The following is a 17,098-nucleotide window of genomic DNA, read 5'->3' on the forward strand; positions in this document are numbered from 1 at the left end:
CATCTCAAGTATTCCATGACCTCATCTAGACATTGTGACTCAAGATATATAGTACCTCCTATGGTCACATAGCTCAGACTTGCATCGGGTCTTCTTTGCTGAGCTGGATCAAAATGGATCAGAATTCAGGTGAGAGATTTTGTTTCAGAAAGTGATGCTGTTGATTGCTTAAGGTAAGGTTACCAGATTTTTTTCAATGGATCCGGGGACACTTTTCAACTTCAATGGATTTTGTATGGGGAATGATGTGTAAATCCGGGGACTGTCCCCGGGAAATGGGGACGTCTGGTAACCTTAGCTTAAGGGGCAGCTAAACCTGTTGAGGTTCTAAGAAATAATGTATGGTTCTGGGTACTAATTCTGCTACTTTTCATAACCCTAGTTCAGCTCCCTCTCTTTAAATGTGGTGATTTTTGTTACAACAGTCAACCTTGGGCGGCCGATTAAGATCAGCATATTGATTTGGCACCCTAAAGCCTATTAAATTAGCCAGATCACAACAATTCAGGACACAGGTGACCCCTTTGTGAGAATTCTTCCCAATCACAACATTTAGACGTGTACCATCTGTATGACACTCCTATCTGACTCCTTCATAAATAGCAGACGTCTGAAAGCGAGGTGTAAATTTTTAACCATAATTTTTATTAATTTTACCTTTAAAATATTGCATAATACAATGGTACCTCTGGTTACATACTTCATTCATTCCAGAGGTCCGTTCTTAACCTGAAACTGTTCTTAACCTGAAGCACTTTAGCTAATGGGGCCTCCCGCTGCTGCCACGCTGCCGCCACGCAATTTCTGTTCTCATCCTGAAGCAAAGTTCTTAACCCGAGGTATTATTTCTGGGTTAGCGGAGTCTGTAACCTGAAGCGTATGTAACCTGAAGCATCTGTAAACCGATGTACCACTGTATGGGCATGAACGCTGGTAAGGTAGTGCTGAGCAAGAGTCTTCATAATAATAACCTTTCTTAACGGACAGCAAAAATGGTAAAATCTGTTGCCATCCAAAAGTAGCATACAATACAGAAGGAAACCAAGCTGAATGTGGTAGTGACATCTTTCCCGCCACAAAGTTTTTGAAAAGATGGTTCATTGGGATCATTATTTATTTATTTGATTTCTTACCTGCCCTTCACCATAAGGTCCTTGAACTGGCTACAGTAATTAATAAATACAATTATTAGGGTGGCTCATAAAAATTATATATTGAATTTCAATGGACAAGGTAAAGAGACCTGATGTTTAGACATGCTTAAATTTGTATGGGATTGGGCCATTAACACCCACTCTTGCTTTCTATTTTGGGTGCCTGTCAAGTCTCTGTTTTCCTGCTGCAAGTTGTGAGCTGCTTACAATTCTAATTAGCAAACAGAGACTGTTTTCTTGTTTTCAGTGACAGCTGCACTAGTCATAACTGTTAGACAAGAAGAAAGGCTTCTAATTATCACCTAATGTGACCTCTGATTTATTCCATGAGCATGTAAATAAATCCAAGACTGGAGCTGGTGATAGGGTTATTTTGGGAGTGATCTTACAGACAAGCATGGGGTAAACTTAGTAAAACCAACCCACATGCTTCAAGTAAACGGCCCAGGCCTTACATGACAGGAAAAGGCAAAAAAGATAATGAAAAAAGAGAGGAATTAATCAGAGCAGCTGGAAGTACTATTATTATTTTTAGGACGTTCTTAAATTAGGTAATTTAAAATAATGGAGTTAAAATCTGATAAACTGTTTTCATTTTCAAAGAAGCCTTTGGATTGTGGGGGGAAATGGAAGCTGACTTTTTAAGTATGAGACACGAGAAGGAAACTCCTTCCCTTCCAAATTATATTTTATTTTTTAAAAACACTAATAAACAAGTCTCATGTTTCTTTAATTCTGGGAAGATGTGAAGGCCTGCACTAATTCAGGGCTCCTGAATGTTTCACAAACCACACAGTCCAGTTTTGGATTCATCAATAATAATTATTAGCCTTGATTCTGTGCTGCTAATGCTATTATTAAAATCCTCATAAAGCACATAACCAACTGCACAGGAAAAGTCTACCACAAGGATGTGCTGAAGTGAGGTGTGTGTGTGTGATATTCCAGAAGGAGATTTCTAAGGTGCGCACCTGACAGGCTGCTATGCTGATTTGCACAACCACAAAGCAGTGAGATGTGCGCTGAGTGCAGGGCACCTGAATTGTCTCCCAACACAATTCCGTTGCTTCATTGCAGTACCCACCCCTCCCCGCTTAGAAAATTTGGGAAGCCCCAACAATTTATTTTTTACATCTGTATTGTGCCTTTCCTCTTAAGAAGCCACAGGCTGCCGACATTTGATCACGGCATCATAAGAGTACTAAGGAACGGACCCCAAGGGTCATCTAGTCCAACCCCCTGCAATGCAGAAATCTCAGCTAAAGCATCCATGACAAATGGCCATCCAACCTCTGCTTAAAAACCTCAAAGGAAGGAGAGTCCACAACCTGCTGAGGGAGATGGTTCCACTGTCAAATAGACTCCCCTTCCCCTTTCAACCTCACAATAACCCTCTGGGGCATGGGCATGGGGGGGGGGGAGCTGGCCCCCATAAATCAATCAAAATTAATGCAAATCAGAGGTTCTGTCCCAACAAAAAATCCTGGCTTCGTCCAAGCTCTGAGGTAAAGTTAGGCCTGCGGGAGAGAGCGACCCGCTGAAAGTCACCCTTTATTATTATTTATTGGATTTATATACCGACCTATACCTGGGGGATCTCAGGGCGGTTCCCAGAACAAAATCGGGATATAAAACCAGAAAATACATAATAAAAATACAAACAACCACCGATACCCCTCCTCCAAAAAAAGCCTTTTAAAAGGGCATAGAATGTAAATCAGATCAACAAAAGGCCTGGTTATTGGCTCTTATTTAGACAAGCTGCCCAGATGTTTAGAAAGCCTGCACGATTTTAAATTTGGCTTCAGTCTATCCTATAGTAGTGTGTTCTTATCTATCCGCATGTTCTTAAATGACGGCTGCAAACTTTTCAGGGATAATGTTATTGTTTTGTCTTTATTTTAGCTTTGAGTGTGCCCCCTCCTTGCTACTAAAACCAAGCGGGTGTATACATTTTATGAACTAAGACAAATAAATGAACGTGGGCTGAGGGGGGGGGGTGGCTTCCAGAGTTTCCCACAGAAGCGCCTGCTTGGGATATTCCGCATTTAGCAGCAGGCACCGGGGAGATCCAGCCGCGGGATTTGTACAGGTGCTCCGTCCCCCCTTCACAGCCTCCGTCAAGCGGGCGGCGGAGACGGAGCCGCGTCCTCCCGAAGCCTCTCGCGCCAGTCCTTGAGCACCAGCCCCGCTCGCTTGGGGAAGCTCCTCCGGGCCCGCCAGCCTTCCCAAAGCAAGGAAGGCCCGAGAGGCGCCGCGACGCCCAACGGCTCATCCCGCCCGCGCGCCGCTCCCAATCAGCCCGCTCGAGCCTCGCTGAGGCGGAGTCGGCCTCGCGCGTGGCCCACAACTGGGAGGGGAGGCGCGGGCGGCATGATCGGGACCGTGCTCTGTTACGTGCTGCTGCCCGTGGCGCGGCTCCTGCGGGCTTTCCGAGGTAAACCCCCCTCCCCGCGCCGCCGTCCCTCCTTTTTTCCCGGCTCCTCCTGTTTCCCTGCCCCCCCCCCAAGTCTCCTCAGAAAGAAGAGGCGGCTTCGGCGGCTCCTCACACGACGCGAGGGCTTCTGTCAGCCGAGGCCCAAAGCTCACAGGAATCCCCGCTGCCCCTCCGCGCTTCTCCACCAGGCCTGGCCGGACGACGCTCAGTTGGCGGCCTGGAAGCCTCCCCTTCTCCCCGCCTCAGGGACCCCTTTTTGCGAAGTCCGCCCCCCCCCCCTCGAAGGACGTGGTGGTGGTGGTGGTTGTTAACAGTTCTGCCCCTACATTCACGGGGACAACATTATCTGTCGCCGGTGCTTTATTTCAGTGTAATAAAATGCTTAACATCAGTGGGGGGCTGTGTTATTTTAAAACCAGACGGCCACTTTCCCATATGGGCAACTGAGGGGCGGGGGGCGGGGAGCAGGACAGGCGTGCCAGTTGTGGGCGGGACCCGACGCAGAAGTGGGCGGGGCAATGAATGCAAAACAGAGCCTTTGTACCGTCGGCTGCTTTCTTCTACCCATGCTGTTTCTCTATCCCGCAGCCGCGCGGAGCGAAAACGCACGCACGCTCAACGAGGGTGTGTATTAAGGTGTGCGTGGGTGCGTGCGCACGCGTCCGGGGTGGGGGGGAATAACCCAAAAGGCCAGACGAAGAAGACTGGGAAGCTGCGTTTGTCTCCAACCCGCCCCGGGTTCCCTACCAAATGTGGCTGTACGTTAGATGCAGTAATTATGGTTTGGCTGGATGATGGCCGTGGGAAAGAGATTAAGGAGACAGGTGGTTTGGAGCGAAGTGTGTGGGGGAGCGTAGGAAGAGTAGGCAAACGCGTGTATTTGTGGTTATAATAAATGAAACATATAGGCCTTTTGAACTGTTCAAAACACTTCAGATTTGTGTTGTAATCCTTTTAAGTTAGGTCGCTGTTACACTGAGCGTGAGTGAGTGAGAATGTTTTCTAAGTAGCCTAGCAGTACCTTGTCTCCTTGTATGACTCTCTAATAATCAGAGTGTTAGGGGCTAGATAGGTGCCCAATTTTCATTTTCTATGTGGCTTTGGAAGTACCTTTTTTTGAGGTATGCTTTTAATACATTCTCTCCCCCTCCCCCTTTTGAAGAAGGGGGCTACAGATGTCCCATTTCAGAATTTTCTAACAATTCAACAATTCAATGCTTTGAACTGTAAATGTATCAATTTTCAGGGCTCCGGCACACTGGAAAGTACTCTTAAGGGTTAGTCTTTCTCTGCGACCCCTGGCCCTATTTTCTTGTATAATAAAGTTATCATCCTGCATCACACTCCACCCATCATGATGACAAATATTTTGCTGCCATGTAATATCAGATGACTAAAAGACAAATGTGAGGGAACAAGGATTAGCATTCTAACCCAGAGAAGAGGATTCATCTAATAGCCAAGCTAGATCCGATGCAGGAGATCTGTCTGGTTTGTTTGATTGGGATCATGACTTTGGGGGAGATTTTAAAACCTCTTCCCCTGCCCTGTTTTCTTGCTCCCTTCCAATCTGAAACTACTGTTTCCTAAATACATATACCAGCCAGATAACATAGCTAAAACCTTTACATTCTGTACTACTTCATTCTGTTCCAGTTCATGAAGTAATCCAATATCACTTGTTTAACTTTTATATCTGTTTTAACAATGCCTCCTGATCTGGTAAGAAAATTTTGGAAATGAATGTCTGTTAATGGTTACTTCTATTTGCACTCAAATCAATAATAGAAAATCATTGAGATTTTGAGATCAGCCAAAGTGATCAAGGAAGTCTTGATATTGCTAAACCCAAATGTTCAAAATCATGAACCTGCAACAATGTAGGACTGCTTTAGACAGTGGCATGGACTACTTTCCTGCCCACCTTCTCAGGATTGGTAAAAGCAGGTGTGCCCTACTGTGCCAACCTATTGCTGATCCTTCTGAATTGTCCTCGTATCATAAACTGTTGAGTTCTAATAATTTTGTGGCACCTAATTTTGCTACCCTTTGGAAACGTGTTGTTTTAATCAGCATCTGCTGTTGGCTTATTTTGGCAGATGCTTTCTTTACATGTCGAAAGAACATGCTTCTGGCGAAGAGCACGACCACCCATATAGACGGCCTATCTGCTCCCATCAGTGGGAAGCCTGTTTCAGAGGAGCAGCAAGCCCTGCTGCAGCAGTGGCTGGAGGAAGGTGCTGGTGAGGTCCATGCCAGTGAGAGTGCTTCAAAACCAGAGAAGGTGCCCACGATATCAAATGCTGAGTGGCTGGAAGGCCCAGAGCTGCTGATGACAAGCTTAAGCGACCTGAATGTATCACCACAATCTGGTGGCCAGGAGCAGCTGCCAAGTGAGGTCCAGATTGAGACGTCTCCTGGACTACAGGAATTTGTAGAAGTGACAGGAAGTTTACCCGCAGAAGAAAGGGAGGCCTTAGGGGACAATGCTATATGGGCAGCAGTAAGGACACAGGCTGATCCTCAGATGGTTGAAGCTGCTCCTCTGTCTACAGAAGTGTGGATTGAAGACCCTGCAGTGTTAGCCTGGAGTCCTGCCCAGGAGACAGATGTGGGACCAACAGAGGGAGCAGTGTGGCCTTTTCAGAATGCTGGTCAGTTTCAGCCACTCCCACTAGAGATACCTTATCATGGTGAGTATAATGAATGTATTTTATCTTCTGATTTTGACTCTGCTTTCATAGAGCAAAACTTTCTAATATAATATGACTGTATGATCTTTGCCATGTGTAAGGCTGCAACAGAGCTGAAAAACACCAGTATTATCTTTCCGCAGACTCCTTCAAAGTTTTGCCTTGGAAACATATTCCATTGCTGGACTCCTTTCATGTTTGGATATGTTATTACTAGTTTAATGTAGTATGACCAAAATTACAGCCCAAAAAACATAGGCAGAAGGTCTTGTGAATAGTTGCCATCAGAATTGCCTGGCAAAGTAGTGAAAGGAGAGTTATTCGAAGTGTATTACTATCTATGAAACAGATGACGTTTCAGAGTACAGTTGCAAGGAAATGAATCGAGTGCTTGTTTGAAACTTGTGAGCATTGCAGAATCTTTCTTCTTCAATACATTTAAGTCTGGAAGACTAGCTATCTTAGTCTGTTGCTGTAAAATTTCATCTTGTGAAGTAGGCCTATAAAATACCACACTCTATTAATCTTCAAGATGCCACCATGCTAACTTTGTTGCTTTTAAATACATTTATCCATTGGTCGCCTATCCATCTCTGCCAGTGGAGTACTTTTACAATCTGAATAATCTTTCTGAACGATTATATCATAGTTCAAATTCTTCAAGCAATTGGTGAATGATTAATCCTTCATTTCCCACATAGCAGAGGTAACTTAGGGCCAAACTGTAAAGATAGTAAATGTGTCTTTGCATTTAACAAGTACCTTTTAAAGTAAGTAGTAGCTTCTAAAAGATTGTAATTATGAGGATCACAGCTAGAGAGGATTTAACTCTTTCATCCCCTCCTTTGGTCCTGGTGAAAATCACTTCTAATTGCATTGTGGGGAGGCAGAATGGTGCTATTTGCAGTTTTTAAAACCATGCATGTGAAACGTAAGGGTGCATTTAACATCACATCTGATTTGGTTCATAGGGTCAAACTATTTGTGATGCTGGAGATCTGTGATCAGGATCTCCCACTGTATTTTTAAATTAAAAGCACCTGTTTGAACTTTTGGAATGGATTGGGATTCTGGAAGGGGGTTTAAGCCTTTTCCCTCATGCAGTTTCCTCTGCCTATTCCCTCATCCCCCACTCCCATATTTCTAACATTTGTCTTCCTTTCTTTGTCATTATGCAGAAATTCTGTGGAGGGACTGGGAAGATCTTTCTGCTCAGGCTTGCATCCCAGAGTTGAGCTCAGAGGCTGGGTCTTTATTTGAATTCAGAGTCATGTCGTATAACATTCTGGCCCAGGACCTGATAGAACAGAGCCCTCATCTTTATATGCATTGCCATCCAGACATTATGAACTGGAGCTATCGCTTTACAAATCTCTTACAGGAGATCCAGCACTGGGATCCTGAAGTGAGTGTAACATTTGCATTAGGCACTATATTAGTTAGAGAGGAGAGGGAAATCCTAAGTATATTGCTCTTAGCTAGTGTCTGATAATATGGCCCCCAGAGTCCTCACTTGCAGCAACTGGAATTTGGGTCCTTCTCGCACATAGCTCACGTGGCTGTAAACCTGTCTTTTAGTTTGGATTGTCTGTCGATTCCTATCAAGGGTCACTGAGAACTTTCTGGCTTTAGGTAGCACTATTCAGTGGCTGTGAATCTGTAAGCACTTTCACTTTCAGTCTCCCACTCCTTGAACTCTTTGCACCTCCTCTCCTTATTTTAAGTAGTTTTTTGAATATGTAATTGCTTGTAGTCCCAAAGGATGCTGTATTTTCCCACTCTGTAGTAGGGGAAATAGGTATAGGGAAGATATTCAGTCAGAACTAGTTATCGTGAGGGAACTTAATCTGTTGTGCTGCCTTGGGAGAGCTGCTGCTAAGTATGTTCTCTGTTGCTTTCCAGATTCTTTGTCTCCAAGAAGTTCAGGAGAATCACTATTGGGAACAGCTGGAACCAACACTTACGATGATGGGTATAAGTAGTTTTTGCAATGGAGACTAGCTCAAGAATACTCCTATGAGGAATACTCCTCCAAGCACTGCTTTTTCTACACAGTTTTAGTGGCCACAATTTTTCTGGGATGATTTGCTTTACCCCCTGAGTTTGATAGAAGGAATGGTTGTGGGGAAGTGGGAGCTTCTCTGCTATCTTTAATGTCACACTAGGATATCATCATTTAGTAAGAGGCTTGGTCTGTCTCTCCCATGATTTTCGTAGTGGGGTTGTAGCCTTATGCTGGGGATTAAAGTCAACATTCCTTTTAAAATAAAAAATGAGAAGCAGCCATGGGAGGCTGCAGTTAGGAACAGGAGGTTGATGCAGGAGGAGCTGCTTAACTTCTCTCCCTCCTGCTGTCTTCTCACTCAAAATCCTGCTCCTACCTGCAAGTTGCTTTTCCTGTGAGTCAGGATATGGATCCCAGCAACCCTTCTCCCCGCTAGTGGAAAAGCAAGTTGGGGAAAATGATTTTGTGCAGGGAAACATCCAGGCTCAAAAAGGATTAAGCAGTCTTTGACATTCCTTTGCTCAAACTTGGGAGCTCCTGTAGCATCTTTTCAGTTTAACAAGGAAAAATTGTATCAGGAGACAGTTGTATGCATCTCCTCTATAACCTCTAGTTGAGCTTTGAATAAAATCATGCCAGGTTTAGAACGTCTGACTTTTAGGTTGGCCCTGACTTTTAGGTTGGTAGGGAACTTTCACCCCAGACATGGTTCCTTGCCTTCCTGAATCTGCTCCAACTCCTGTGACAGTTGGATGTGTTTGGCTTGGCATGGTTTCACAATATGAACAGGAGGAACATTTGTTGGCTGGACACTGTAAAAACAGAAGTATAAGATCTCGATATAATTTCACCTTGCCTACAGAGACTTGCAGCCTAATCCTATGCAGATTTACTTATAGTTCAGTGAGGCTTATGTATGTGTTAGAGTTGCAGCCTTAAGTTCTTGGTTGTTTAAATTGATCTGATGAAGCCTTTTGTTGTTTGGCTAGGCTTCGCCTGCATCTACAAGCGGAGGACAGGCAGGAAGACAGATGGTTGTGCAATCTGCTACAAGCAAAGCAAGTTTCAGTTGATAAGTGCTAGTCCTGTTGAATACTTTCGGCCTGGCCTGGACATCCTCAACAGGGACAATGTGGGTCTGGTATTGTTGTTACAACCTTTACTCCCAGAAAGCTTGGGTGACAAATCAGTCAGCCCCTTGTGTGTGGCAAACACTCATGTGTTGTATAATCCCCGTCGGGGCGATATCAAACTGGCTCAGATGGCTCTGCTCCTAGCCGAGGTAGACAAGACTGCAAAAATGGCTGATGGCAATTACTGCCCTGTTATCTTATGTGGGGACCTGAACTCTGTGCCTGACTCACCGCTATACAAGTTCATTCGGAATGGCCAGTTGTACTACCATGGAATGCCAGCCTGGAAGGTAAGCAGAGAAAGGGGATAGATGGCAACATCTCTTGACTCAGCTTAAAATGCATCATGCCTTTCCTCTGTAGACTTAGCGGCTTCTGAGATTTTCTACCATTGTACCATCTTTTTGTGGCTTTGGTTAGTTCACTAAGAGAAATTGAATGATTTAATTTCTCTTGTGATAAAAAGGCCATTATTGTATTTGGGTCATAGGTGCTACAGGAAGAGGTCCATGCTAGAATCTATGTAAACGTAGGCTATCTGCATGACAGCTTCCTGCATTGCTGCTTTAGTAAAGATAAAGGTCCAGTCGTGGCCGACTCTGGGGTTGCAGCGCTCATCTCGCTTTATTGACTGAGGGAGCCGGCATACAGCTTCCGGGTCATGTCGCCAACATGACTAAGCCGCTTCTGGCAAACCAGAGCAGCACACGGAAACGCTGATTGCCTTCCCGCCGGAGCAGTGTCTATTTATCTACTTGCACTTTGACATGCTTTCGAGCTGCTAGGTTCGCAGGAGCAGGGACCGAGAACGGGGATTCAAACCGCTGATCTTCTAATCGGCAAGTCCTAGGCTCTGTGGTTTAACCCACAGCGCCACCCGCTTCCCGCTGCTTTAGTATATTAGCACAAAACATGAAGCTGGGGCGGTGGACAAAGCAGGCACAGAAATAGGAAGGTATTGAGAACAAAACTTTTCTACGTTAAATTAAATGTTCAAACAGATATTATGATACATTCAATTTAGAACAGATAGAAACTATTCCTCCTCATTCTAGCTGCCCCCAATGTATTCTATTTTATTCATTTGAAAATAATAAACTTTATGAAAAGCAGAAAGTCAAATGGGTGTATTATTCTATACTGAAAATGTGAAATCTGTTATGCAAATGGCACAAACTATGCTGGTTTTGCCGAATGGTCAGATGGGAGCAGAATAAACTGAAGCTACCAGCATGTGTGGGCTGCTAGATAAGGGTGTGCATTGGATGCACATTGAAAACTGTCATGCATATACCAGTTTAAAATTACTGGATTCTAAACCTTTTTCTCTCCTTGAGACAATCACACGTTTGCTGTTGAACCCCCATCTGCTATAGGCTAGATTTCTAACATTCTTGATTACCCGGGAATATTCTAGACTGGGTGCTTCCAAACAGAGGCATAGTATTATAAAAGGGTCCTTAGCCACAGGCTTCCTTTTGCTGTATTATTTTTGGAAAGCATAACTTCAGATTAAATTGGAGTGGTGGGAGATACATGCTGGCATTCTGATGATAGCAGCACTGTACGGGTGCTTCAAAAACTTGCATGCAACAGCAGTCTTGACCCCATAATACACACCCTTCATTGGGTTTTCTTTCTTTTGACTAAGTGACTAATTCCTTTGCTTGTAAATTCCTAGCATAGTCACAAAACTGTAGATGTAGGTGCCAGTTTTTAAGCTTGTGTGTGTGGCTGCACCTAGTATAAATTTTGCTGTGTTTGAGAAGATTGTGTGTTTCAAAACACTTTTGTGTGTGCTTGTGTTCTGCCCCTGTAGGTGTCTGGACAGGAAGACTTCTGTCAGAACCCACACCAGCGGAAACTGCTGACTCCCCTGTGGCCCAGCTCTCTGGGGATTACAGACAGCTGCCAGTATGTCAGTCTATGCCAAAGCAAGAAGTCAGGTGAGCTTCATGGTGGAAATGAGGACAAGTGTTGCAGAGACTTGTTCTCTGCCATTAATGTACTGTCTGAAAGTTGCTAGTTTTTTACACTCTAAAACCATCAGAGCCTAACCACATATAATGTTACTATCCTATAAGTAATGTTTATTCATAAAAGTGTGTATTCCCGACATCCATAATTATAGGTTAGGGTCCCCCTCCTTCGCTTTAACCAGCATTTGAGTTTTGAAATTGCATTTTGATGGTTGTATGGGTGCAGTGTGGACTTGTACATGCACTTCATTCAAATAACAACACTAGGTTGTGTGGAAATAATCAAAATCAACTTAAATGCTTTGTTTTATTTCCCTCCTTTGATCTGCCTTTCTCCCTGTAGACAGGCGCAAATACAGCCGTGACTTCCTGCTTCAGTTCCGTTATTGTGATGTTGCATGTGAGCGACCTGCAGATCTGATCCTGTTGGAAGGTGTGACGGATGCCACGCCAGGTATCCAAAATTTCCCACCGCTTCATTCTGCAACTATGATACACCTAGTTGGAACAGATCTTTTAATACTTAATGGCTTGGACTCACTTGCAGGGTTTGAGTAAACACTTACAATTAAGAAAACAAGTATAAAGGTCAAGATGCAATAATGGGGAAATAACAAAGGGTAAGATTTAATGTGAAATTATGGTACAAAAATTATAAGATTATAACAACATTTAATTAATTAAAATTAAAGTTAGGGAAAAACAGGAGGAGAAGTAAATAATTAATGAACCAGAAGAGGAAGTTGTGGGAAGTCACTGGAGGTGGGGTGGGGGAGGTAGAGATTTATACATTCTTTTTGTGATAATATTGATTGTGTTGAATATAAAATTGTAAAACGTATTAGAAATTATTTTTTAATAATAATAATACTGAATGGTTTGAGGCACTGCTTAACATGGGCGTAGCCAGGATTTTTGTCGGGGGCAGGCCTTTTATAAGGGGTCAGAACCTCAGTTTGCTATGTATTATTATTGAATTTTATTGATTGGGCAGGGGCAGCTGCCCCCCTTGGCTATGCCCATGCTGCTGAAGGTGTTCGTTGGTGGGCTGAAGCATCGCCACATACTTCTCTTGGTTCCCTGTGGCTCTTTTGAGGACTTTGTAGCAAACCTTGCATTCCGAAAAGAGTGTCAAATTAGATTACGTTTCCCCCAATTATTGAAATCTGCCTCATGCAATCTTCTGATTAAAAGATATTTGTGGATTATTCTCATCCTCTCCAGAGGACACCCTCTTGCGGTTTGGTAATGGTAGTCCATTATGTGCCAACAGCAAGTTAAGTCCAAGGATCACAAAACATAAGCACTGAGGCTTGTATTTTTCAAATAGCAATCAGCCTTCCAGGCCATGTGGAAAATTTATTTTGATCCTGTTGGAAATTTATTTATTTTGAAATTTAGGACAGATACAAAGGCAGCTTGTGTATGTCATGCAGGTTTGCTGTTTTACGAAAAAGTCTACAATTACTCTTGGGCATTCCTAAAGTGGTTCTTTCAATCCTGGGCAAAATCTATTACTTGAAAGAGCAGCACCTTTACTCATCACTTGAGCCTTGTCTTGGTTTTATCTTGTTCCTGTTTGCGTATGAACTGCTTAATCCAGTTCTGGAGGTGAGAAAGCAGGAGGGGCCCATTTCTAACTGTGGTAGATGTTCTCACCTCCCAATCTCTTTATGCACCAATATATTTCATTGAATGCTGAAACCTTTACCTGTTCCCCACTCTCTCCCATTTTGCCACTTGGTCTTGACAATGTAGATTGTTGAAGCAGCAGTTTGGATGGGGTTACTAATTGTGAGTTTAACCCAAAAATTGTACGTTCAGTGGTGTATCTGATCTGGATTTTCTTTGGTGTATTGCAGACCGTCCTGCACATTGGCCTAAGGAGCTCACTGTAGTGAACAACTCTGATCCAGATCTGTGTTACTCAAGGTAACTTGAGGGGAAAGGGTTTGGGTCCCATGAATGAGACAGTTCCATAGCCAGGATTGTTATCTTGAGAGCATAGTGGAGTCACCTTTGGTTGAAGGGGATTGTATGATCCTTGTCACAAAGCCTATGTTAGAGTCAAGGTTTTCTCCAAGGAAAGGGGACTGTTTGCAAGAGCAAGTTAATCTTCATACTGCAGTTGCTCTCTGGGTCACAGGAGGGAGTTTTTCTTTTCATTTCTTACAATGAAATAAATTGAAACCAACCATGGGTGGGCCAAGTGAGAATCTCTCTTGAAACTCAAATTGAGGTACAGTGGTACCTCGGGTTAAGAACTTAATTCGTTCTAGAGGTCTGTTCTTAACCTGAACCTGTTCTTAACCTGAAGCACCACTTTAGCTAATCGGGCCTCCTGCTGCCACTGCGCTGCTGCTGCTGCACAATTTCTGTTCTCATCCTGAAGCAAAGTTCTTAACCCAAGGTAATATTTCTGGGTTAGCAGAGTCTGTAACCTGAAGCATATGTAACCCGAGGTACCACTGTATAAGATTAGATATATGCCAGGATAGTGCAACAGTTATAAAGGCTACACTAACTTGGTCCCACCTTAGCAAGATTTAGGGCTCTGAGCAGACTCCCCTTGAAAATAGTCATTTATCAAATAGAGTGTTGTAATCAAATTTAAGGGAGTTTCCCTAGGATCAGACAGTAATAGCAAAGCAAATGTCTGTGGAAGGCAGAGTTGAGTAGTTGAATAGTAGTACTTTTAAAGTGCTTTTCTTGCATTGATTGAGTTTCTTCTCCTCTTCCCCATGTTTTGGGAATGGGGAGCTGTTTCTCCTGTACAGGTATCCAGGCAGTATCCAGCATGGCCTCAACCTGACTTCTGCCTACAGCCACTTCCTGCCTGAGAGAGGTTGCCCTGAGATTACAACCATGCCAATGGGTGTCGGGGCCACAGTTGATTACATCTTCTATTCAGCAAAGCCTGTCAAGAGTGATAATGAAGAATGTGAGTGTTACAGAACTTAAATCTCCTGTATGGCTATACTTTGTGTATTTCATCAGAGCTTTTGTGATGGACTGCCTGTCTGTCTCAGCCTCAGCCCTTCAGTGAGCCACTGAGGATGGCAGTTTATGTAGTCATAAAATGCATAACTCCCCCTGTTTTTCATCTGGCTATTACTCTGCAGTGAGTTGCAGTGGTGATCATGTAAGTGCTTTGCTTCTTACGGCTGTTCCTTTAATTGTGATTGGAACAGACTAGAGTGCTGACTTCCTGTTGTTTTGCCATAAGTTCTTCCTTCTTATTGTACTTTAGCTCTGACCTATGCCCCTTGCCTCCCACAAATGCTTCTTCAGCAGGATCTATGCTCACATCTCTTATCTGGCTCCTGAAAGCTCTCAAGAAAAGTATCCTAATGTCAATGTCCAGTGCTGTCCACAATTTGTCACAGGGAGATACTGTACTGAACATCTACATTGTGTTGTTCCCCCACTTTAATTTGAGGTCTGAAGCCTGAAAGAGTCATTTGAGAGGGTAAAACCTGAAATGAAGCTTATACTTACCAAGCTAGTGATCACTTGCGTGATGACTGCAACATGTATTGGCAACATGTTCTCTCACTGGTAGAGCATGTGCTTTAAAATGCAGAAGGTCTCAGGTACAATCCCTGGAATCTCCAGGTAGGGCTGGGAGAGACCTGTCTATGGAAAGCCCCTGCCAGTGAGTGCAGACATTACTGAGGCAGACAACTGGTATAAGGCAGCTTCAAAATTGCCATTTTCCTGTTTCCCTGGTTCATATTTTATTGAATGCTGAAAGATTTGGGAATATGAGCTGAATACACACATAGGATATTGCAGTCAGGGAAGGATGGTAGTAGAATGAGAAAACTAATTGGTTATGATTTTGAGAGGCTGTATAAGTGTGTCTGGGTTAGTGCATTTAGTTATTGAAAACAGTGGCTTTTTTTGTGTGTGTGTGTGTGTGTGTGCGCGCGCGCGCCCATGACACTTGCTAATATCAGTATTTTTACTTTTTGACACTTCCATTGCAGTCTTTCTGTGGTTGAGCTTATGCTTCCCCCACTCCACATGGGGAATGAGTGTGCATGCTCCGTGCTCCTCTTATTGCAACTGTGATTCATTTTCAGGTCGCAGGATGTACCAAGATGGAGCCCTAAAGCTGCTTGGCCACCTCTCCCTCCTCTCTGAAGACATCCTTTGGTCAGCAAATGGCTTGCCAAACCCTTTCTGTTCATCTGATCATCTTTGTCTGCTGGCCAGCTTTGGCCTACAGATCTCTGACTTCTGATCATGTGCCAGATCTCTAGGACTCTCGCAAGAGTTGGTCTGAATGGGAAAAATCATGCCGTTGAAGTTTACATTAGCTATCTTTAAAAAAAAAAAAAAAAAGCAAAAGCTATTTATCTTCCCCACCCTCCCCCCTCCCCTTTTTGAGATGTCCTTGTTCGTTTCTCCCACACTTCTTTTTTCATGAGGAAATAACCTGAGTTCACCCAGAATGCTACAGTGCTTCACTGCCAGTTTATGGCTGCTGCACCAGCTTTTTTTTCTCTTTTAACAAAGTGTATCCTGCCAGCAAATTAGCAGATTTCTATCCGCTTGGCAAGTATGCTTGGCCACCATTGCTTAGAAGTCAGCAGAGCATGTCTTTGTGCACCACAAAGACCTTAGCAGGACTAGAGATGATTTGAGCCGGAGTCTAATCTGGGCTTCATTCTTTTTTCTTTTCATCCAAAGCAGCAGTTGGCCCATACATTACTGCTTCTCTTGCACCTAGGCCAGAATGCTGCTGATGATTTTTGCAAGTGTGCAAAACATAGGGCATTTTTGAAGTGCTGGTACTGCTCATAACCTCCAAAGGTGGGTGCTTGTTGACTGAAATGTTGTTTCTCTTATCTGCTTGGAAGTAGCATCAAATCAACCCGTGTCAACTAACCGTACCCTGTGGAGGTCATCTTGCCAAAATTCAGCTCTCCTGCATGAACATTTGGAAGCCGCCTGCTCATACTGTATCTCTGCTCTAAGAGCCCGCTTGGATTTTATGCTCAGGTTCTTGAGAAGGCTGTTTTCTCTCTCCCATCAACTTGTGACATTTTTGCTGCCTCTGGTGGCACTTCAGGGAAGAAAAAGACGGACTAAAAGTGGCAAAAACCCAAATGAGCGCTGCTTTGTTCTTTGTTCCAGCTTGTAAGCCACAGTACTGGGTACCTCAACTGGTCCTGGCAGTTGATGCTCATTTTTTTCCTTTATCACCAATGAATTGTGACAGGAGCGTGCAGCTGCAGAGTTAAGGCCAGCCTCTAAATAACCCACATCCTTTCCTTGATACATGGAATCCACAGGATCAACTTCAGCTTTGTGTGGGCCATGGCACAACTTTATTTTGTGGGGGGAGGGAACACATTCGGAGTTGTCAGTATTTTTAATGTTTTCTTAAAATTTGAAAAAAATGAAATAAAATTTTATAATTTCAGAAAAGTTGTAAATTCAGTTGGTTGGAATGGCGTGGGTGAAACTGAGCAGGATGCTTTGTGAGAGCACTTTGTGTGTAGCCCTCTGGTGAACACAGTGGGAACTGCTGCTGAAGATGCACCCTGCTGTGTGGTGCCTGCAAATCCTGAAATCCAGTTTAATATTATGCACACTGACCCTCTCTGGAGTGATTACCTGAGTATAACAGCTCTTGGGAGCTTTCTGTAGAATTTGGCCAATAGGGCTTTTCATTTTATAGAAATGCAT

At 43.7% G+C, this 17,098-nt stretch overlaps 1 protein-coding gene across 2 annotated transcripts; it reads left to right on the forward strand.

The window, feature by feature from the left end:
* The first annotated feature begins 10 nt into the window (after nt 1-10).
* On the forward strand, nt 11-16,837 carry ANGEL1 (angel homolog 1). 2 transcript variants are annotated; one of them, XM_083734200.1, is made up of 10 exons: nt 11-129; nt 5,691-6,284; nt 7,463-7,689; nt 8,187-8,256; nt 9,279-9,712; nt 11,242-11,368; nt 11,745-11,855; nt 13,264-13,333; nt 14,179-14,342; nt 15,487-16,837. In XM_083734200.1, the coding sequence occupies exons 1-10, from the start codon at nt 114-116 to the stop codon at nt 15,645-15,647; spliced, it is 1,974 nt and encodes a 657-aa protein (XP_083590326.1). In that variant the 5' UTR covers nt 11-113; the 3' UTR covers nt 15,648-16,837. The 2 variants fall into 2 exon arrangements, with proteins under 2 accessions (XP_083590326.1, XP_083590325.1); XM_083734199.1 differs by lacking the exon at nt 11-129 and adding an exon at nt 3,006-3,591.
* Nucleotides 16,838-17,098: the final 261 nt, after the last annotated feature.

This window comes from Podarcis gaigeae (genome assembly GCF_964106915.1).
Source record: "Podarcis gaigeae genome assembly, chromosome: 1".
In the NCBI taxonomy this organism is placed as follows: Eukaryota; Metazoa; Chordata; class Lepidosauria; order Squamata; family Lacertidae; genus Podarcis; species Podarcis gaigeae.

Excerpts from the sequence above, each read along its gene's own strand:
- ANGEL1 (XM_083734199.1), top strand. The coding sequence starts at position 3,528 with ATGATCGGGACCGTGCTCTGTTACGTGCTGCTGCCCGTGGCGCGGCTC. Across the intron at positions 6,285-7,462 it reads ACTAGAGATACCTTATCATG|AAATTCTGTGGAGGGACTGG; the intron begins GTGAGTATAATG and ends GTCATTATGCAG. Across the intron at positions 11,856-13,263 it reads TGTGACGGATGCCACGCCAG|ACCGTCCTGCACATTGGCCT; the intron begins GTATCCAAAATT and ends GGTGTATTGCAG.